This window comes from Anarrhichthys ocellatus, unplaced genomic scaffold (genome assembly GCF_004355925.1).
Source record: "Anarrhichthys ocellatus isolate YVR2014 unplaced genomic scaffold, GSC_Weel_1.0 scaffold12, whole genome shotgun sequence".
In the NCBI taxonomy this organism is placed as follows: domain Eukaryota; kingdom Metazoa; phylum Chordata; class Actinopteri; order Perciformes; family Anarhichadidae; genus Anarrhichthys; species Anarrhichthys ocellatus.
In genome coordinates this window covers 5,741,454-5,764,646 of record NW_022280042.1, presented here as the reverse complement: position 1 = coordinate 5,764,646, position 23,193 = coordinate 5,741,454, and the positions used below count along the sequence as shown (strand labels likewise).

The following is a 23,193-nucleotide window of genomic DNA, read 5'->3' as shown; positions in this document are numbered from 1 at the left end:
CCCCCCCACCCCCCCCCCCCCCCCCCCCCCCCCCCACACACACACACTTTTAAATGTAGAGTTGTAATTAGGCCTGTCAGTGGTGGTCAGTAAAATGTGTAAGTGTGACATTTAACAAAAGCCGCACGTGTGCTTGTGAGTCTTTGTAAGGAAACTCAGGCTGCTGTTTGAGGCACTCCGATGAATATTGCATGGCCACATAGAGGGTGTTGTTGCAGCAAGGGAATAAGTTATGTTTTAGAAGACACACACACACACACATGGACACACACACATCAAGTTATGTGGCAACGATGCCGTATGCGAAGACTACGCTGCCAGAATGATGGATGTGGATGTCAGCTAAAAGAGCTTATTTCTCAGCTTTCTTCTGTTGGACTGTTATCTGTTGATGTAACGACACGCTGCTGTGTGTTTTTTATTTCTTATTAAGCGATCGCCGCGACATGAGGACGAATACTTTCTCTTGAGAATTCTGACAAAAGACGTTCAAAGGTTCTCTCCCTGGGCCCCCGTCCTTCAGCCCGACTCTGCGGTTGAATTAATTGGCCTCATCAAGTGAATGACACCGAGGTAATCAGCCAGATTTTTTTGTGGCTTTAGAGAAGGTCAGTTGATGCACAATGAGGCAGATAGCTGAGGTCTGCCATGTTCTTCAGCAAGGCACTCGGCACAATCAAGCTCTCTATTTCTGTGTTTTATGTGTGTGTGTGTGTGTGTGTGTGTGTGTGTGTGTGTGTGTGTGTGTGAGTGTGAGTGAGTCAGGCATTCAGCCAAGCCCTTTAAGCTTGAACTGCCACCAAATCTTCTCTTAGTTTGAGATCTCTGGTGAATCCATTCACACCTGACTGAGAGTTTCCCCATGAATATGCCTTTAACACCTACAGGGCATAAAATCAAACACGAATGTACTTCATTTGGATTTAAAAATATTGTTCTGAAAGGTGGGATTGCTTATTGGCTCTACAAATGTCATATTTGCTCGTATCACGGACCTCTCAAGCCTTAAAAAAAACAGCTGAGAGAACGTAATCAGAGGGGTGCAATCAGTCTGCGATTGACATTTGAACCACTTTGGGCTCCATGTCCAAATCTTTCATGAGCTTGACATTTAAAATATGCAAATAACATGCTCCATGCACAGAAACTGAGAGGAATGAATTACCGACTGTTCCATGAGGCGGACACGGCCAAAAAAAACAGGCGGTTTGGCGTTGAAGAAATGAAGAGTTGGAGGTTGTGGTGGATAAAGTATTCGGTTTAGTTCAAACCCACTATTTAGATGCCAGACTGAAATTACATCATCATTTCCCAGAAAGAGTTTTGGGTTTTTTGTTTATTTTATCACCAGACAATAAGGTCCATGTTCGACGGTTCTGCAAAACCACGGATTACATTTGGATTGCTCCATAATTATCACTTTGCAACAACAGTAGAGTGGTCAAAGTATGGAATGATTGTGGTTTTAGCAAGTAACTTCTGGTAAGGGTTAAGCAATCAAAAACAACTGGCTATGGTTGGGAAAAGACTGACAGTTAATACAAAGGCGAACATTAATTGAAGGGGCATTACTTTCTACATCTGTTTTCCATTGTTTATTATATTTACTTGCCTCAACATCAAGAATCTGAGCCTCACTTTACATATTCAATATATTCTTCTGTTTTTTGTCATGCAGTCAATCAGAGAAGTGACCGGCTACGTGTTGGTGGCTCTCAACCAGTTCGACTACCTGCCGCTGGAGAACCTGCGGATCGTCCGCGGCACCAAGCTGTACGAGGGTCGCTACTCTCTGGCCATCTTCCTCAACTACAGGCGGGACGGGTACTACGGCCTGAGGCAGCTGGGCCTGCGCAACCTCACAGGTTCGAGTGATTTCACGATTGTCGCAACAGTTAACGGCCTGCCGGAGTGAAACTTTTCTCGCTTGTTTCACTTGAAGGAGGGCGGTTTGCGTTAATTATAAGGGAAAATGCAGCAATGTTTCATTAGAGATCCATTTTTTCAGCACCCTGCAAAAAAAAAAACATTGCCATTTCCTTCCCTGAAAATGCTTGTGTTTGACTTGTTTTCACACCCACATGTACAGCGTTAATAGAGCCTTTTTAATTAAGTCACAAAATTGGAACTCAACTTTTGAAGCCACGTATCCGCTACTCTGGCAAATTATCGTCTCTGTTGCTATATAGAGAGATCAAATGTCTGCGAAAAGAGGCCTGTTTCTCCCATTCATTACATTTTTGTTTACACACTCACGAATAAGCTTTCTTCATGGACTAAGATTTTGAAAGTGGTTGTGCTATGTTTTATGTAACAGCTTATCATACACTGAAGTGGACTACATTTGTAAAGGGTAGCTTTTGTCTGGGTTAACTTTATCTTGGTATCAGACCTTTGAGTCATGGCCTCTGCATCAGTGGACCTTTGCCATTTCTGCCGTTACCCAGTGGTGGAGTAACCTTCCAGCTCCTGTCAGAATAACAGCAGCAAACACTATCATCTGTTGCAGGCTTTAAAATCTTCCTTTCGAGTGCCTGCTTCACTGTCTTCACATCTCCTCTCTCTCTGCTATCTCGAGATAACTGTATAAATCCTACATGTAATTCTCACAGATTGAGCCGCTTAAAAGGTTCACTCCTCCTGCCCGTCAGGAGTCAGGTGTTGCCTTTTTTTTGGTCGCCCGTCTGGGCGGCAGCATTACCATCGCTCCGGGAGAAAAACACAAGCCTGTCGTAGGAGAAGCTCTGGCTTGAGGGAAAACTGTCACATGCAATCTTGAGGAGAAGCAGTGGAGCTCGGTCAGGGTCACTTATTTTCTCATACAGTTTTATTTTGATGCCATACTGTCTTGGAGTGGCAGGGAAGATGGTAAACAGAGAGAAGCTGTGATATGAAATAGAGGTCCATGAAAAGTTGACGTGTCCAAGGCTGTAGGGATTGAAGGGATGTACTGAATGTTTGAACATCACTGAGAGAGAGAGCGAGAGTCAAGGAAGAGCTTTTGGACTTGGAGGAAAAGAAAGCGTGTTGTCTCAATCACCTTGTTTTCATGCTATATCCCTCTACTCCTCTCATTACTTACCACATTGGACATGTTTGTTAATTACTTGTCGACAGGACGATGAAGCAGAGATTGGGACGCTTAATTTGAGTCTCTACGCAGCCTTTTGTCGGATTTTGGAGGGAAATTCACTGGATTTATTCATGGCAGGAAGAACAGGGAAAGAGCTCTGTTCTTCCAGCACGGATGGAGCTTAATCTTTTAGAGCATCTTGCAAAATGGCCAATGGGAAAAAAAAAAAAAATCATGTCCAACGCGTATGTCCTCTAAAAGCACAGCCAAAGAACAAAGACGAATGCTCGAGAAGCTGCCAATCCTCCTGACAATTTGCTCATACCAAGGTGTCGGAAGTAATTTGTTCGCTTGTGATTGTCTAGTAAGGTGAAAACTGCTACATGTAGCACCTTTTATAATTTGTTCTGATTTTGCAGAGGAGACTGTGACAGGATGAGACAAGGAAAGGGTAACAAACCGGGCTCAATCCCGCCGTGGACCCACCGCGTGGGGCTGCATGTGCCCTAAACTGCCAAGGCACCAGAACGCCTCGGCTGCGTCCCCCCCTTTGTTGTATTTTTGCCCGAGGCGTCTTCTCTGGCATCGATCTGCCCGCTTTACACCGCTCTCCGGTGGGCACTGCAATCCATCCTACATCCATCCTGCCCTCCTCCTGCGGCCAATTTTGTGTCAAATGTTTCACAGAGGAACCAAATGAATTTCACTGTAAAACAGAAGTCGTGTGTCTTGCAGTCCTTGACCACCCTTTGTAACTTTTTGGGGGGGCGAGAATCAAGCCCATATAAAATCTCGGGGCGTCCACGCGGCAATGAGTTAAAACCATCAGTGTTGAGAAAGTCGGCCGGCAGAGATTCATCCCGGGCTCTGATGCCATTAACTTTGCCGTAGTGTTTTTCTGATTGATGGCGGGGGATCAAACTGTGATCCATACTAAAGCACATGACAGATTTAGTGTAATAAGCAGTGTTTTATGGAGTCTGAACATGGCGATAAAGGACTCCTGGGAGTTTTAAGGGCACGCTGACACCCTAAGCTGGTAAAGCAGGAGGGCGCCTTCCACTTGGTCTACTCCTACAAAGTAGGGGAGGCCCAAGATTGCTGTCCGACTCATGATAGGTAACTTTCTTTTGTCCCTTCTTCCATGGATGTCTTATGAGGTTGTTCTCTGTCATTCCTCAAACTGCACTAATGCGTTATTTTCTGCAGAATAACTTGGACTGAAAGCATTAGTGGCGTGTTTGATGTGTTGCCATGTTTTTGGTGCAACCCTTTCTTGCTTGACTGTGCTCATCTGTGCTCCAAGGTGTTTTGTTTTCTCTCGGTTCAAATGTTGCACGATCAGTGTCCTTCAAGAGCTTCCGGGAAACGAGGCATTGACGCACTTCGTCATTCTGTGAATGTTGCAAAAAGATCTGGATGTTTTTCTTTATGTATGCAACTGGAACGGTGTGGGGGGAAATATAAGTGAGGCATCTTGGTATTCCTTACATTGTTTATGTCCACAACGTGTAATCTAGATCTCTAAATGTCTCTGATTTTCCTGAAACCTTTTGGAGGCCGTTTTGATCGACTCTCGGCCGGCCCCCCTGCCTGTCTGGCCGCACATCTCCTGTTGCAGCACATCCTCAGGATGGGTGCCTCACATCGCCAGGCTTTCGTCCACGGCATCTGATCCCGGTGCACCTCGACGCTGTAATTAAGCCAGCAACCGTGCATATTGATCAGCGCTGTTCCTCTTCCCTGCACTCTTCTGCCTGGGACAACAAAAAAAAAGAAAGAAAATATAGTGAATTCTCTCTTTTAAATAGGCTCACAACTAGGCCGGCAGATTATTTGTCCCTTCCCGGTGATGACACAGAAGCTACCGTGCACATTTGCTTGGATTCATTGTATGAAGAAATGCACGCGTAGTTGATTTTGCAGGGGATGTACGTGGCCGCGTGAGAATGTGCTCAGCATTCCTCGCTGCACGCAATACATTAAACAACAGCTTCCCCACTGCCTCATCCCTCTGTGGATTCACTCCACAGTGGGAGTCCACCGAATGCATGGAATTCAATTTGGCCGTGGAGTCAGAATGCACACCGCTGTGCAGTCTAGTATAGTATGGGATGTATAGTAATCTGTGTTCAAGAAACTCCCCTGATATCAACTTATTCGGCCTCCCCCCTCTGGTGCCCCTGCAGCTTTTTGTAAGCCTTAATAACCTAGCACACAACACATGGGCTCTGCAGTGCTAATTATCCCATGCTGCGCTGCAGTGGCGATAACAGCAACCACGAACCACGAGACTCTCAGAGCTGATGAGGTGGCGTGTATGAAATGGTGTTCACATCCAGTTTCACCCTCTTTCTTAGCTTAACTTTTGCTTTGTTTGTGAGCTTTTTTTGTCGTTTTTGTTTTTCCTACCCTGTGAAATTGCCCATTTGGATGCGGGCCAAATGGCTCAGCGGGCCCCAAAGAGAGCTCTGACTCCAACTTCCCATCTGGCAGCAGTGCCCACCCCCCCCCCCTGCGCGTGCGCGTGAACTGAAAGCAAAGCACCAGCTCCGCCATCCCCATTTTTTCTCCGGTCACCCCTCGGCCTCTCTCTCTCACCTGTTTTGCTTTCCTTAATGCTCACTGGCACTGTAGCGACACTGCCGTGGTTTCACAACCTGCCAGCGACCCCAAAAACATCCCCCAATTTAAAGCGAACCATTAAGCGCGGCTGTCGCGCTAATTGCTGCATTTTTGCGAGTATTTTGAATGCATTTAGGCCAAATTACCAACAGCAGTTGCAGCTGAGACGAATTGATTAATGGACTTCATTATAATTAACCCCATGTGCATTCTCATTTTCGGAGCATGACTATTGATTTACCAGCTCACAGTTAGGATGCTCAGCGATACCAGCGAAACAAATGGAGATTTTTCTTCATGTTTAAGGAGTAGATCACACTGACATACATACAGCATGGTTTTATATATCCCCACCAATTGTCTCAAGTAAATGTTTTGAATTTTAAAATGTAAAAAACAAAGAAGAATTCCAGATTCCCTCCTTGTAACGAAGAGACGGGGCTAAAAAGTAACCATGGTAATTGTGTGTGGAATTTGTATAGAAGAAATAAATACTTCCAGGGCCTCTTTATCTAAAATAAAGCTTGTGGTCTGATCTCCAAAAAGTGGTGTAATTACAGAAAGATCAAATAGAGCAAAAGCGGCTAATGCTAATACCCACTCTCACTCTGGACTTTTATGTGGAAGAGGGAGAGGAGAGGGATGGGGCCCATTAATAATGAATTCAGTGTCATCATTAAGGCGCCAAATGATTAAAACATATCTCCCAGCTTCAAACGCTGCTCTTCTACTCCAGAAAGTGCTGCAGTCGTGGATGTGCGAGGCGAGCGAGCCCCTCAGTCTGCTTGTGAAATAAAGTTTCGCTTTTTTTTTTGTTTCTCTCATCTTTAACCCCTTTTTTTCTGTAGTGCAGGAACACCAAAGCACCAGCATTCCTTTTTGAAAAAACACAAAATAACTAAGAAAGTAATGTAATGCAACCCAAAGACGTTTCTCAGATGAACTTTTGTGTTAAGCCATCATGTCTTTCTTGCACATTTCTAGGTACTCCCAGTTGCAAAGCCAAAGAAAATAAGCTGCTCTACCTGTTGTTGCTCGGCTTCTTCTGAAAGACACAGACAGGGAAACACAGCGAGGCACGTCTCGTTAAAGAAAGGTGACATTCATTGACATGCAGACGCACGATGGGATGCCATGTCTGACTCCACACTTTATTTTCTCATCTCTTTATTTCCCTTTTTACACTCTTGCACCCAGAAGTCATTGTCATGCATGCCCGTGCTACGTTACATCAGTGTAGTGCTGTCAGTGCCGCGCTGCCGTTGGTGCTTTTTGTTTTAAACCCTTTGACGAGGACACCCTGGGGGCTTCGGGTTTGTCTCCATTAGTGACTAAGGCATGTCTGGAAGGATCTCTAATGGAATGGTAATAGTCCCCCCCGGGGCGGTGTGTGCTGCCCTGTGCACCGTTCTTTTGATGCTAGGGTTCACATCTACTGGCTGACACAAGCTGACCCCGGCTAACTGAGCTGCCTGTACACCTGATAGAAAATGGCCCTCAGTCCGTAACACTGTGTAAGGTAGCAGGTGGAAAGCCTCCCCCTGAACCTCCCCTGTCACCCAACATCCAATCATGTCTTTAGGGGCTTAGCATGGGGTAGCTAGGAAGTCAGTAATCACTTCTATTAATGTCAACAACTTACAATGATGCGCCAAATGTATGGTGACAAATGGGGGACAAGGGGACAAATGCAACGAATTATCAAATATATAATTTATATGAATATATAAGTAAATAAGCTGAATATACCATAAATGTAATAATTGTACTGTGAAAAGTTAAGGTCAGACGCCCTTTAACATTGTGCCCAACAATATATTTCGCAGAGACAACTTTCCTAATCTGGCTCAAACTGCTCGGAGTGAAGGTGGTGGGTGATGAAGTCTGCATTTCCACTCAACAGTCCTTGGAAATCCCACTTAATCAAATCAAATGGCCATGACGTCATCAGACTATAGCTCATTGGAGCTGAATTCATTTTTCAGGACATTAGAATTTATTATGACCAGACTATTGTGTGTGTTTTTGGGGTTCATTATTCTGTTCTTGAGATCTACTGCGAGACCCCCCCCTCAAAGAAAAACCTGCAAAACCATTAGAGAGTCGAGCATCGGCAATGGGGAGGAGTGGAGCTGGACCGGCTCACCAGGCCGCACGCTAAATACACTGTAGAACCAGATGGAGGCAATTTGCTGGTCATAGTTGATTTGCTGGTGTGTGTGTGTGTGTGTGTGTGTCCGTGTCGGTGTGTCCCAAATTACCCAAGTGAAGGGATGAGTGCTGCAGCTCTGTGCCAGAAAGTGACAAATTGCCCATTTAGCCCATTGTAGGTGTCAATTTTAATGTAGAGGGTCTAGCTCTGTTTTCAACACTTCTTTAAGCATTTTGCTCCATGAAAATATGTAATGAGTCGAATTTGAATTGCAAAATGCACGCCGTGTTTGTGTGTGTATGCTTGTGCTCGCTGCAACCGCACACCGCACCTTTCCTGGACATTTAATCACAGCCCACATTTCAAGTTACACGCTCAGCTCCTCAGCAGTTTTACTGTCCTGATGGCTCCCCTCTGATCCATTCACAGCGCCTTCTACATTTTGAGTTTGATGTTCTTCCGCTTGGGCATTTGTACCAAAACACTATTTTCCTGGACAATAACAGAGCAGACCGTCAGGGTAACTCCACTGTAAAACAAACCTATCACCGCTGCTGTAGCGAAAAACAGCATGGGACAGCAATTCCGCAGTTGTTTGTACTTTGAGACTGTACCTAAAAATTTTTTTGATGAGTGAGTCGCTTGACCTCTGGGTCGCTGAGACCTATTAATTAAAAGCTCAGCATGAAACTTCAAAAACACATGACCGGTAAAAGTACTTTTTTTTTGTGCAGATTTGTGTGTATTTTTTGGCGCTAGGGATTATAATTGATTTTCAAAAGTGGAAATGAAAGTGCTTGTAAAGAAACATTTGATTCTACTTCTCGCACAAATCTCCGCTAATCTCCCCACCGGCACGCGCGCAGTAGCGTGGGTCGTCGCCGCTCGTTGCCCTGCTCAGCATTCAGCGGTGCCCTCATCTCTTTGGCTGGCTCTTTTGTTTGCCCGCGCTGATTGGAGGGCCTCTGGTTCATTTAGATGCAGGGAAGCGGTGACAGAAGAGGGCTTATTAGGGCTGTGAGCCCATCCCGCCTTAAGTGCAGAGTCTCCAGTTCCATTTTCATTTGCCTCCATTATTGAATTTGCTGGCTTCTCATTCGCCCTGATTGCATTTTGTGTCACCTCTAAAAAATAGAAGAAAAAAATCGGCCTCCGCCGGAGGTACTGTGACACTCAGATGGGAGACTTCCGTTACGATAGTAGAGATGAGACAAAAGTTTAGAGTTTGACACTTTTTAAAAAACATTTTGCTGGCTTTCTTTTTTTTATTAGGTCCGAGCCAAACTTCTGCTCCTCATGATGGCTGTGTAACCTGTGGGTGTTTGTTGGGAAGGGAAGGAAATGGAGCAAAGGAACCGTAAAGTAGAAAGGGAGCGTTTATGTCTATGTGTGTTTGTCACACGGGGAGGGAGGGTGACAGACGGGTGGAGGAAAAGACGGCAGGGATTAATTTAGCATCCATTGAATCTTTAAAAGTAAAAAAAAAAAAAAAAAGAAGAAAAAAAATGAATGTCATCTCCGCCTCCACCTTTCGGCTGCCTCTTCCGGCACCTACACAGCCTCCATAATCTCCTAACGCGAAGCATTTTTCATAAGGATTCATCGCAAAACAATATCATTCGAGACTGGGAAATTTAATCAGGGCCTTTAAAACACAATTATGGTTATCGGGGAGGACATGGCGGCATCGCGAGAGAGGAGGTGTGGAGTGGAGGGCTGGAGAAGCAGCGGTGAAGATGGAGGGGGACCTCCCCCGCACTGTCTGCGCCCTCGCGCTCCTCTCCCATTTGTCACCGAGCACAATATCTCTTTGGCTGGCAGAGCTAATAATGGAGAAGTGGGGAAACGGGACTCTGGAGACCCACCTCCGCTTTACCGTGAAGATCAGATATAAGTTCTCCTCAAGTCGGAGGGCCCCCGAGCCACACCGGATTAGGCTCGCAAGCATTGTGCCATTTCTAAAGCACGGCACACCCGTTCGACAGCTTTTTAGGTGTGTGAATAATACAGGTCTTTATACAAATGTGCAACCCCCCCTCCCCGCCACGCTACCCACTTTGCACTCTGAGAAAGTTCATTTAATTTTGGTCACTCCCGCCGTGTACTGAACCAAAGCCCCTCTGCTGATGCTTTGCTTTCCCCTGCCTCCAGGCAAACTAGTCGCCATTTTCTGTCTCTATTATCTTGGCGATCTGCAGCCATTTATCTACCAGCGGCTTGTTTGCAGTCTGGAGACTTAACAGTTTATTCATGGGATTTGAGAAGTCGTTTTCACTTAAGCAGCTACTTTTTCAACAGCCTCTGTGGTTTCTTTCTCCCCCCCTCTTTAGAGTAAACATGCTTGGAGGCACTGTACAGTGGAGTGCTTCACAATTACACACAGTGGGCTTCCTGAGAGACCGACTGCTTGTTTTCCACTCAAATCCTACCTCAAATCGCAGGGTTTCGCAGAGGAGAGAAATCCACAACTTCATTTAAATTACGGCTTTCGATTTTTGGTGACACACACACACAACCATGCAGACCCTAACGCACCCAAAGCACCAATTAACCATCCCATTTGTTTGCAAAAACGTCCTCTCCCAGGAATTGCGCTTGATTTGTTCTCTTCCTGCTGAAGTGTTGTTCATTTACAACAGTGCATTGTGGGCATTCCAGCCATAAGATGAAAGAGACTTCTTTTACACGAGAATGGGGGAACTGATCCCTTTATTGTGGCCCTATTGTGATCTTTATTTAGCCTCTTTTTGTTTTTACGTCCATCCTTCTTAGTATTTTCTATGGACTGTTATCCCAGAGACATTATTGTCTGGGGGGAAATTGAAAATGTTGCCCGGGACATAAAGAACTTCAACACAATCTCTTTCTCTCTCTGACTTCACTTCATTGGCTCTCATGCGAGTCATTATTTTCCGGAGTTGCAGATTTGTTGCAGTTGTGTAACGTTCATCGGTGTTCCCTGAAGAGGTTGCACTCTAAGAAAATGAAGGCAATTTGTATCATCCCCCCCAGTTCGGCACCTTCTGTCATGCCAGCTGTCTGCGCTGTGTCACGGGCTATGCAGAGCGCTGGGAACTGATGCATGCAAATGACTGCAAAAAGGGCTTACACACATCCTGTACATTCTCAAGTAAAAGCTCTTCAAACAATGCCTTGGCGTGCTGGGTCCCCAATAAAGGCAGCGTAAAAAGACAAACGTGGGGGGGTGAAATGACTCGGCTGATATGGTAAATTCAATCTACATTCCTACAGCATTCATTCCTTCAGTGCAACACCATAGTCATGCCATACTCATCGCTCAGTTGCTCTGAGTTTGCCTTTTTAACAAAAAAAAAATGCCATTTTCATGTTTTAATTTATTCTTTTTGGTTCAAATTTGCCAATATTTTGTGTCAGCTGACACTCAACACTTCCTGTAACTATTAAGAACTAATATTTCCAACCCTCGACCTGGCTGAGAGGCTTTGCTATAAGCACTGGAAGACTAAAAATACCTTTAAGTGTTTAAGAACATGTGACAAAGATGTTTTACACTGGGGCTGATTACTGGAACGAATGCAAGTCTTTCATTATGCCTATTCCCAACGAAGGTCTTCTATGGCCAAAAGCTTGCACATAATTAAATGGAGTACAGATATCGCAGTTTTTTAATGTGAAACACGTGAGCAGGAGGTTAGGAGATTTATTGACAGCAAGCTCAGCGCCGACAGAAACAGGACCGACGAGAAAAGCTTTGATTTATTTCACACACATGCACATTATCCTGCATTTATCAATAACAGGTTAACAAAAGAGGAGCGGTTGAGTTTGTGTTAAGAGCAGAAATAGCTCATTCAAATGGTAGCAGATCAGAAAACAAATATGATGCAATGTAGAGTAAGGCAAATAGAGGTAAAGGCATGTCTCTAATGCTAGCTTGTCTCAAATAAAGCCTCTTTTAAATCTATTCATGGCATAAATTACACGTATAAAGAAGAACATGACCTTTTTAAATGACTTCTCATTTGTGGCGCTACAATGGATTCTTGCTGCAATTTCTATAAAGAAAATTCATCTTACTTTCTTTTATTTTGGGGGGGAATTTTTTAATTTCTTTTTTTTAATGACAAAAAAAAAAAAAGGGACGGGGCATCCGTTGGTGCTCTCTCCCAAGTACTGAGAGATTAATTGGCATTTAAAAGGCAAAGCCTCGGCTTAGCTCTCATGCTCTGCCTACAAATGCGAGGCTTTGTCGACCTGATGCAGCCGAGTTCTGAGAGGCTTTTTGCTGTTGGACTGGAGGTGTTCGTCGTAGGGATACTTTATGTCTTTCAATTTTAGATGACTACATGTGCATTGGGCATCTAAGGGCTTTTCCTTAGCTGGTATGGTTTTGTAAGTGTGTGTGTGTGTGTGTGTGTGTGGGGCTCAAGAAAAAGAGGGGCATCCGACTGTGGAGAGAAAGAATGATCATCTCGATTTCCCTGTTCCCCGTGCTCAGCAAGTCGGCCCATCAGCGGAGTGAGGAAGTACACTGGGTGCGGGAGGGGGGGGTGGCTGGGTTCATGGGATGTGGGTGAGGGGCAGGGGGACGACTTGGATGGAGAAGATGATCCGAATGAAAAAGAGCAGAGTGGATGGCCCGAACGGCCGGGCTCCGCTTGAGTTGTGCGATATATACGTGACAATAACGGGGATCGCATGGACTAATCACACTCTAAAAAGTCCAACTTCAAATTTGTTGTACTAACACCTTTTTTAAAGTTGAGTCAACAAATCCCTTTGAAAAAAGTTGAGCTAACTCAAAATGTCAACTTTACTAATGAGTGCAGTCCACTGAAACTTTTAAGTCGAGAAAACTTAGCATAGTGGTTTGGGCATCTGCTGAGGTAACTAAGGCCACTGTGCATGGGTAGATGTTAGTAAATATATACATGTACATATATGTATGTATATATATATACTATTTTAATTATATATTTTAAATAATAAAATAAATTAATAAATTTAATAAAATCAATAAAACATTATTTTCTTTAGCCCTTGTTAAGATACTTTGATTTTTGATATCATTATGTTTAGATACCTTATTTTTTTAGATTTCATTTGATTGGTTTTTATACCTAAATCTTATTTCTGTAAGAATGTTCATGATCTGCTGAATGTCTGTTGACAATGTTCAATAAAGAGAGAGAGAGAGGAGAAAAAAACCCGCCAACCGCAGTAAAACCAGAAGAAGAAGAAGGAGAAGAAGAAGAAGAAGAAGAAGAAACGAAAAAAAACGTCTAATCACTGCGCTACACCAGTGCCTTCGGTTAGAGATAGCAATTCCGCGCCGGTCCACGCTAGCTCAAGTGTTGCTGCAGCATGCCGTCTACCTCAAGCACAAATTAACAAGGTAAGGCTGTGTATGTTCTGGAGTGTGTTAGCTAACGGGCTAGTCAGCGAACCTGTTATTTTTTTTAATGCAAAAGTTAACATTAAGAAGTTTACAACGTGACGGACCCCACCCTATTTTTCACGTGTTCATAATGTCATGTGTAATTTAACGATAACGACCCGCGGCTTGCGGTTTCGCATGGTCGAGTGAATTTGCACATATTAAAGTTGACGTCTGTACTAGCTAAAGCTAACGTTACTACGTTGTATGCACGTGCACAACGTTATAGCGCCGTATGTTACATTGGTTGGTTTTTGTTAGCTAGCTAACATGTTGCTGCAAAGTGCTTCACCGTTCCTTAGTGTTGGTGGCGTTGAAACTCAAGGGCTGATAGTTTAAGTTACCCGCGCGCGTGTACCATTAAGGTGCACTAGATACAGTCCAGGTAATGAAGTAGACTTAAAGCAGCACGCCGTTCTTTTGTGCATCCCATTTATTTGTGTTACTCGTAAGACTCCTTGACCTATGCTTTTCCTTCCCTGATGATACAAAACAAATAATGCATAAATAGTCATTTAAAATACTCAGCAAAAGGGGGGATGAAGGGTCTGTTGCTTTTCGTGGTCACCCCCTTCCTTCCATCACTCATAGTATCGTTTGTCATTATGATAAAACCATTTTAATGACTTGCAAATAGCTCCTTTACACACTTAAGGTAAACATAGTTAGAGGTTAGTGAAATCATCTTTTAAATTCTCAGTTCTCAGTGTACATTTAAGATGGTCCAGGTAAATAATTTCCAAAGAAAAACATTTGATGGTTTCTGCGTGAAATACATTATCATGGCAAACTGCTTTTCTGTTTTAGTAAAAAATGTACCATTACTCCTTGGCAATATTTATTGCCCATCTTTGAACAACTTTGAAAATAAGGGGATGTGAAGCTGTTAGATTTGCATGGAGTTTTGGCAACTATGCACATTGTTAACATGTTCTTATCTTTCCTTCATAGGATTTGGATGCAAGTTTTTCCACCCCAGTCAAGATGTCCTCTTAAAGCATTACAGACATTACCAGGCGTGATTCTAACCACTCCCGTGCCTGTCTACAGACTGCACCTGAACTGTCAAGACAATTGGTGCGTTAAAATCCCACCTTTCAAGAGTACATAAACAGTCTGGTAAACCTAAAGTGCAGGTCACATCTAGACAACTTTGATGAACAGGTAATCAATAAGTAGGAAGTGCATGTGGTATAGCAGGGGTCCTCAATTAGATTTGAACTGGGACCAAAAACTGGGGGACAGACGAGGGGCATTTTCACAATTATTTAGTCCGACACAAGACATCAATTATAAAACGGACAACTATGCAAACCATAACATTGGAGCAGAGCATTTACCATCAGATCACCCTTTAATATTCCAGTTTGTCTAACAAAATAAATATGAATACACGTTAATGTTCACAGGTGTATTGTATTGTTTGACTTAATTGACATTTCAAATTGGTGATTTCGGAGATGAAAAGCAAGAGAGCGTTATTGTGTTTTCACCCTTAAGCTATGTCCAAAAACATGATGCCCATATATACAGTGGTAAAATATGGGTTCATTTAGTTAGTGAATACAGCCGACCTGAAATGCATGCTACAATGCTGGAAGCATTTTGCCAAATGCCTTTGTCTTCTATAGTTTGCATTGAATTTTTTGAATTATAATTATTATAAATATATACATTTTTAATCTTCATTTTGTATCTTTCAGACAACTGATGTGCTTGCCCACAGAAAGTCTACAGCTCTATGGGGTCTACCATTCTTTGATGGAGAAGCCGGACGGCTTTCTGAATAAATATCTGGTAAGACTAATGTGTCAATGTCATTAAGGTTGCACATTGAGCAAGAAAACACTAATGCAAACTTTCATCAAACCCTCATTTCTACTTCACTGTTACTTTGTTATTCCACCTAAATAGTTTAATAAGTGTAACTTTACAGTTTTTAACATTTCATTTCATGTGATATCGCCAATACTGGCAATATTACTGTAGCATCAAGGTTACATCCGAGTGTGGTGCCTGCATCACATGCATTTTGTAACAGCAATTCTGCTTCAAATTTACTGGTAACATTTATAATTCCAAGCCCAAATTAGTCATGGGTTTTGAGACCTCGTATACAGTGCATTCAGAAAGTATTTAGACCTGTTGAAGATTTTTCTGACTTAAAAATGATGCATGTACATATTTTGCAGTATTTTTAATTGTAAAGTCATTCTCTGTCAGTGCATTTTCAAAGTCAAAATACCTTTTTGGTTAGCTAATCTTTTTAAGAAAATAAAACTAAAAAAGCCCCTACACACCATTAGCACCCTTTGCCGCTACATGTCTTTAGGGTAAGAATCTGGCAGATTTGGAGTGATTTTGTCCATTGTATAATGGCAGATTTGGAGTGATTTTGTCCATTGTATAATGGCAGATTTGCTCCAGTTCCTTCAGGTTTATGTCACTTATTGAATCGAAGGAAGCCTGTACAGTGAGAGCAAATGTTTCCCTGTATTCTGCTCTATTTATTCATTTAATGACAAGACACGACATTCAGAGTATGAATATTTAAATATTCAAATACTATAATACAAATGTGTAGGGGGTGAATATGGTATGAAAGTGGTATATTTTAGTTTTTAAAATCTGCAGAAAATTTACCAACCAAAAATGTATTTTGACTTTTCAAATGTATGGTTACAGAATGGGAAGGAGAAAAAAAGAGAACTTTAAAGAGGGGGTGAATATTTATGAAAGTCTCTATATGCTTGTTTTTCTTTAAAATACAGACCCGGAGGAATTTTGTGTCAAGGGAGTTGAACTTGGAATACTCAGTTGTTGAAGATGGCGTTGGGACGGTCCGCTCAAGTCCAACAACAATAAGCATCGCGCTGGTTATTGAGGAACGGATTGTCCTGGAGGATGTATGCGACTTCCCAACCGCATTTGCCCTTTTGTTTGGGCTCATCTAGGCTCTTAACCTGGACTATCCGAAGGACTTACGGTACACATTTTTAAAGTAATTCAAAAGGTGTTCATGAACCTTGGTACCCAGTGCTCTACCCGGCTTCAGGCCTTAAAGAACAGTTTGCTGAAGTAGCCTGCCATATCTAAACCACGCCTATGGTCTTGGCTGGATTTTCATGAGGGACTGAAATGTCACCAACTTGACCAAATGCCGATGGTATGAGTTGACCAAATTGGTCAACACCCTTAAGTATTAGATGTTTAACAAGTTTATTATTTGCCTTACTACTTTGTATATTACAGCTGAACTATCCACTGCTGGTCCTGCACTTTAGGTGTATTATAATTTAATATTAATTTTAGTTTATTGTTGTTACTGCCACATAGCGCCATGCAGACACATATTTACATTTATTTTTGTTTTGACCAAGTATTAGGAGGGAACTTTAGTCGGTGTCTTTGGGTTTAAAATGGTGTGAAGTAGAGATTATAAGGATGTTGACCCCCTGCTGTCTACTATTCAAGTGTTGAAATTGAAAGACAATATTGTTTTGCAAGCAAATAACTTATTGTTATTAAACATTTTGTGTTTTAAGATGTTTTTCTTTTCTTTAACGGTGTACATTTCTAATTAATTAAAAATGAAGGCTGTAAAAAAGAAAAGTTGAGTATACTTAAAAAGGTTAAGTAACCAGCTACACAGCTTTTTTTGAGTATACTCAACATAAAATGGGCAGTGCTGTTAATGTATGTTTTCAATCTATAAGAACACACAATTTCAAGTTTCTCCAACTTGATATTTCAAGTGTTCTTTACATGAGTACACGTGAGGATCAAACTCAATATTTTAAGTTACGTTAACTTAAGTACATAAGTAGGTCTGAATAGTAATGTTAAGTTTGACAAACTTAAAATAGCACTTTGAGTTAACTTCTTATCCTAAGTTGACACAACCCATTAGCCCTTAGTTGAGTATACTCAAAAAAGCTGTGCAGCTGATTACTTAACCTTTTTAAGTATACTCAACTTTTTTTTTTTTTAGAGTGCAGGCGAGGACGGATCACCATTACGGCCTTATTCATCAGCATAATTAGGGAGAGAAAGAGATGTGGGACAAGTGGCTAGCAGCACTGATGAAAGCTCATCAGCGGGCTCCCTATATAGCTATGGCCGCTGATTGGTGCTGGGGCCATCATTGCCTGGAAACTACTCCAAACTAGGGCCTCTTCGCTCTGCTGAACGACAGTAAAATGAACTTAATTGGCTTTGCAAAGACAACCTGGCACAGGGATCATTTTTACTTCCTTAACAATCTGCGACCTGATTGGCCTGTTCTCTGTTTCGGGGGCGTGTGATGCACAATGCAAATAAATACTACCAAGGAATCTCATGCCACATTGCCTCTCCGACCCTGGAGCTTTTGAAAAACACTCCTGCCCAGATTGGTGGCCTTTGTTAATTTTTTTTTATAGCTCTACAGAGTCATTCAAGTGCCACAGGAGTATTATCAGAAATATGAATGGAAACACAAGGGGTGTGAAGAGGTTACTTTCTCACTCGGTTCCCATTCATAATCAGGTTTTCTCAAGCGGTACGTCGTTCATTTCAGACCAATTTTTCTGCCCTTTAATTGGTTAATTTATCAACTGTAATGGCAACACACACGCTATAATTGGGAAACCCTCAGAATTACTGGGGCTGGAGATATATTTGGTGATATTTATTGATTTGAATGGTAAAAATATAGAGTAGAATCAGGGTCTGGGAAAATACAGTCAGTTTTTACTGACTGTACCGTCCATCTGCTCGTTTAACGATATTGAAAACAGGTGAGTAACTTGCAGATTCCAAGTAATTGGCCTCTGTCAAGTCGCTGCAGGAAGGGGAGAATGGTCACAATGTATAGTCGAGTTGAACTGCTCATGTGTTCATTATACCTTTAGATGTCAAGGGTACCAGTATGTTAACACTTATATGGCATATCTACTTTGTATTAAACATTTATTTGGTATTGTGTGGTCTTTGCATGCTTGGCATTGTTTAACTAACCCCTCTTCTTACGTACGCAAACGGTACATTCCCGTTTAGACGTGGCTGGAAAGGTTAACATGTGACTTGCTGTTTGTTATGAGGAGAAGATAGCAGCCTGATGTGAGTATCTGGGTTTCATTTCTCAGTTTGGTTTTAAATTGTTGACATTGATTCTTTTTTTTGGCAATAAAGCCTTGTTGCATCATTACAACAACCCTTTTGATGTTTCACAGGGCCAAATAACATCCAGCACCCTTTAGGCGGGGTTTTGCAGCAAGTCGTAATTGATGACGTGGAGGAAAGACACAAAGTCATTCATAAATATATTCAGTTTGATATGATAAACATCTCCTAATCATCTTCTCCTCCGCTGATCACCTCGTATCTCGCTGCACAGCGTCAAACCTAATCTCTGATTTGACATGACACTTTACCTTTGGCTCGTGAGATCTTTTTTTTTCACTCTCTCCATCACAGCGAGACACTTTGTGTCACTGCCAAGAGAGATGTAGCAAATCGCTCCACCAGAAACAGTCTTGAACCCAACATGACCTGAGCATATGGTGGAGCCCTCAGCGGCCGCATGCCACGCACAAACCGCCGTCGCTGGGAACTGTGTCGCCGGCTGAACTGACTATCAAAAGGGAAGATGAGGGCTTTCTTTTTGTGTGATATCAACCCGCTTTACATGCTGTCGAGTTCATTAAAGCATAGTTAGCATCAATAGTGCAAGAATTGAAAGAAGCAATGAGGAGCTAGGCAATGTGATGAGATCTGTGGTAAGTTTCCAACAAGTCCCTCCGTCAGTTCTTCTCTTTGGTGAACATGGGTTAAAGTAGAAAATGTAGAATTACTTGAAGCACATACGTTATCTTTGGCATTATAAGGGCGAAAATCTGATGCGGTTCATGCATCATATCTGCCTCTTGGACGCCTGCTTCTAGAGTTTTTCCGGTATCGTCCAACTGGTAAGAGGCCCTCAGGAACGCCTCAGAATTCCCCCTAGGAAGAGCTGGAAAACATTGCTTTGGAGAAGGGCATCTGGACTAGCCGGTCAAGCCTCGACCTAGACCCGGCCCCTGATAAGCGGAAGACACTGGATGGACGTTTTAGTCTACAAGTTAAAAATAAGTGAATTTCTCACTGTCTTGAGCAGGAGCATCTTGGATTTCCTGCTAAAATTATTGTCACTGTACTGCTTTGTTCGCCCTTAAATATTGTTGGGTCTGCACCCACAGCAGATGCTGTTGAAGTCCACATAAAGTCTGCACAAGGGCCCTTCTAAACTACACCATGAAGCTCACTGGAGGCGAGCAAGGCGAGTGAATAGATCACTTCCTGTTAAGATAGAGGGATAGATAGATAGTTACTTTATTAATCCCACAAGGGGACGTTTTTTTCGCTGCAGCAGCATTTATGGTACAGATGAAGCAATAAAAATAACCGAGTAAAGAATATTAAGAAAAGCAAGGCTGATCAGAAGCCTTGTCTTTAGAGCTACGACTCGAAATAGCGTTCATGAACAAATGACTCGCACACGTCCTTCGCCTCACAGAGCAGCGCCAGTAAAAGTCTATTTATGTAAAAGATTTGGAAGTTATTACTTTGATTAAATTGTATTTAATTGTTTTAACCTTAGCAATAACCTCTCTCTCCCTCATGTTCTCCTCATATCTCTGTCCCCTCCCTCCCTCCACCTACTGCCCTCTCTACATCTCACCCCTCCACCTCCTCTCTCCCACCGTTGCTCTGATGCAGGACAACGGCTTTTATGACTACCTCGTAACTCACAGCCGTGTGGAGGGGATTGGGCGGAGGGCGGTGTAGGGGCGGGGGATGTACGTTCGGCTGTAGATCTCCCGACCTGATGGAAAGATCGAAGCTTGGAGGTGGAGGTACAGAGGGGAGGGGGTGGGCGGTGGCACAGGACTGTCGCCGCGTTAATGAACGACCACCCGATACTGGCTCGTCATCCCGCTGGAAGACTTAGTGGTCCTTGCCCGGATGGACAGCAGAGGTGGCAATTTGTCTCTCAGCGAGCAGACGGGATCTGGACACAAGCACTTAAAAGAGCATTTGGGACAGTGCTGGGTGGGTTGCACAGAAAGATGGCTCCCCATAAAATAGCAAAATGGATTTTTTTCTGTCATATCTTCAAATGTAGAAATTATTACTTCAAAAAAGTTCGGAAGAATGTCTGCCGTCTCATTTGTGTCGCTCTCAAAAGTTTCGTCTCAAATTTTGAGGAAAGGAAAAACAATTGGTCCAGCCCGTGTTGCGTTCTTCCAGTCAGGTGTAGGAAGAGTTCATCGCTCTTATCCATCGTCAAGTGTTCAGCGCATTGTGTAAAGCCAACTTCAAAAGTCTTGTTTTCATCTCGTTGACGCATTAGAGTCAAAGGTTTTTGCGGAGGGAATTATCGATATCTCTTTTTATCACCCCCACTATTCAGAAAATACTGTCAACAGCCATAACAAAAATCAATTTCACCATGTTTGAACAAACCCCTTCTGTAGAAACCCTCAGAATACAGAGAGGAATGAAACTGGAAAGTTTGGTGTAAGAGCTACTGAAGATTTCTGGGTCAGAGTCTCAGAACAAACTAATTTAACAAATAAATACCTAAATGTGTATTTTGGATGTTTTCTTTCCTCTAGTCTGAAAGAAGACATGTTACATGGTATGGAAGTGAAACAGCCCAAACTGTCAAAATGAACCAGTGCATTGAAAAAAAACAGTTTCGTCTGCAGAGTCTCGCCAGGAAACACACATATGGTCACATCTCCTGCAGATCATAACATGCTTGTTCAGTAAATTGCTCTTTAAACTGTCAGAAATCTGTCCAGTCCAGGATGTCGCTTGCGTAACGCTTATTTCTTTAGTATTTCAAAATTACATCGAAGCATGCTGACAGTGCGGTCCACGTTATTTGACTAAAGCACGGCCTTATCTCTTTTTTTCCCCCTCCCGCCCTCCATGAATGTAAAACACCCCCTGATAAATCGTCCATTGTGACGGGAACATGATTACATGAAGCCGCGCGGCTGTAGGCCATTCAGCAGGCAGACGGAGCGCCGTGTCACCTCTAAGAGGGCTTTGAATAAATGTCCCCGTCTCTACCAAGGCCCACTTCTTTAATCAGGGTGTCGGATGGTAATGATTAGCTTCCCGCGTGCGTTTCTCTGCCGTGCCATCGCCCGCATAACTCACGCGCTGTTAATAATCTGCCTGCGGAGATAATATCCTTCTTTACCGTCGCCTAATCCAGACCCGATTTAAACCACATTGTTACTTTTTTTTTTTTAAGGAAATTTAATCTATTGTGACAAGTACTTTCATGGAATCTTGCACTACTTCACATTCAAGGAGAAGGGGATGCAAGGTGATTGTGTCTAAAATCCCTCATCTAGGTTAAATAATACAGCTGGTGTCCCAGAGAGAGCCTGATGGGGGCTGTTGTTTCCCTTCTGCCACGGGTCACGGCTTGGGAGGGGGATTACTGCAGCATCATTTCATTCCGTGTCCAAATCCTGGATTAGTAACAGGAAGAGGGATTATAATTACCTATCGTACTCCACGCGCGGGCATCTGTTAAGGGCACTGGTCCTTGAATAGAAACATGTTTTTGCTATTAAAGCAGATGCAGGATGAGAATCCTGCCTTTGTCTTTGGTGTGTCGGCTCTCGGTTTGATAAAGCGATGCGGAGTAGGTCAAGAGATCTTCTCCGAGTCCAATTGAGGATGCGGGCCTGTTGTGAGCCAAGAGAGAGAGAGAGAGCCCTTGAAGATAACAATGCAACAATAAGAAATTGAACATGTTCCAAAATGCTTCTTTTTTTTTGTTTTGTTCTTTACTCTGCGGCCAGAAATCAATGAGATGCACGAGAGAAACTTCACATCAGACTTCATTTAAGAAACGCTTATTTCATCCTCAATGAGGATGTATGTAAAGCTGTGTATCCGCTCCAGTGTACTACTTCATTTTTAATTAACACAACAAGTGACATTCAAACTCATTAACTATCGAGCTCAATTAAATTCTTATGATACCCAATTTGTAATGAAGAGTTTACACCGGCGTACAGTTGGAGCTCTTTTGGTAAGCGAGTCTGTTTTGTTGATATAGTGAGATCCATGTCTCTTTTTATTTAATTATTTTTGTTGTGCAGTAGTTCTTCATGGAACATCATTGTCTGTGGACACGGCATTGAATTACCGTGTTGCATTTGTCAATAACATTTATCTTCATGCTCAGATGGACTTCAGGGAACACTTAATGCGGCGCAGTACTTTGAGACAAAGGAGCGATGGGAGTTAACCTTGAAGTATTGATTTTCTGCCATCTTGTACATGTGCTATATATCCACTCCTATGTGCTCATTCCTCTCCATATATCTCTTTTCTTTCTCCCTGTGCAGAGATACTGAATGGGGGTGTTTATGTTGACCAGAACAAATTCCTGTGCCATGCGGACACCATCCATTGGCGTGACATTATCAAGAACTCCCAGGCTGAGCTGCTGGTGGTACCATCCAACAACAGCAACCTCGGATGTGAGTACCGCGCGTGTGTGTGTGGGAAGACCAGTGGAACCAGTAACTTTGGATGAAAAATCAAGTTCTACTTTTTTTTTTTTTTTCCGGCTTCTTCTAACGGCAGGCTGCATGCCAGCATGCTGTGGGAGCACACGCCCCACCAGCAGCAGTCGTGCCCCTTCTCTTTTTATTCATTCCGTTTGCCTGGCGGCTATTTGGAAGCGGAATCACATAGCGTTAGATCAGCGTGTGAACCTTTCCATTGTAGTGGTGTGGTAGCAGCGCTGCAGCGAGGCCCATGGAGCTGCTGTCTGCTGTGCTCTTTTTAAATCTCAGTGAATCTGACAGCTGGTTTGAAGCTGCCCACTTCCCATATTGCGCCCCCCCCCCCCCCCCCCCCCCCCCCCCC

At 43.0% G+C, this 23,193-nt stretch overlaps 1 protein-coding gene across 3 annotated transcripts in view; it reads left to right on the top strand.

Annotated features, from left to right (window-relative positions):
- The window catches only part of LOC116385994 (receptor tyrosine-protein kinase erbB-4-like), a 187,225-nt gene that overhangs the window by 106,107 nt on the left and 57,925 nt on the right, over positions 1–23,193 (top strand). For all 3 annotated transcript variants that reach the window (XM_031851896.1, XM_031851897.1, XM_031851895.1), the window contains exons 3-4: positions 1,679–1,865; positions 22,668–22,802. In XM_031851896.1, coding sequence (XP_031707756.1) covers positions 1,679–1,865; positions 22,668–22,802 — 322 coding nt within the window. The remainder of the gene's footprint in view (positions 1–1,678; positions 1,866–22,667; positions 22,803–23,193) is intronic.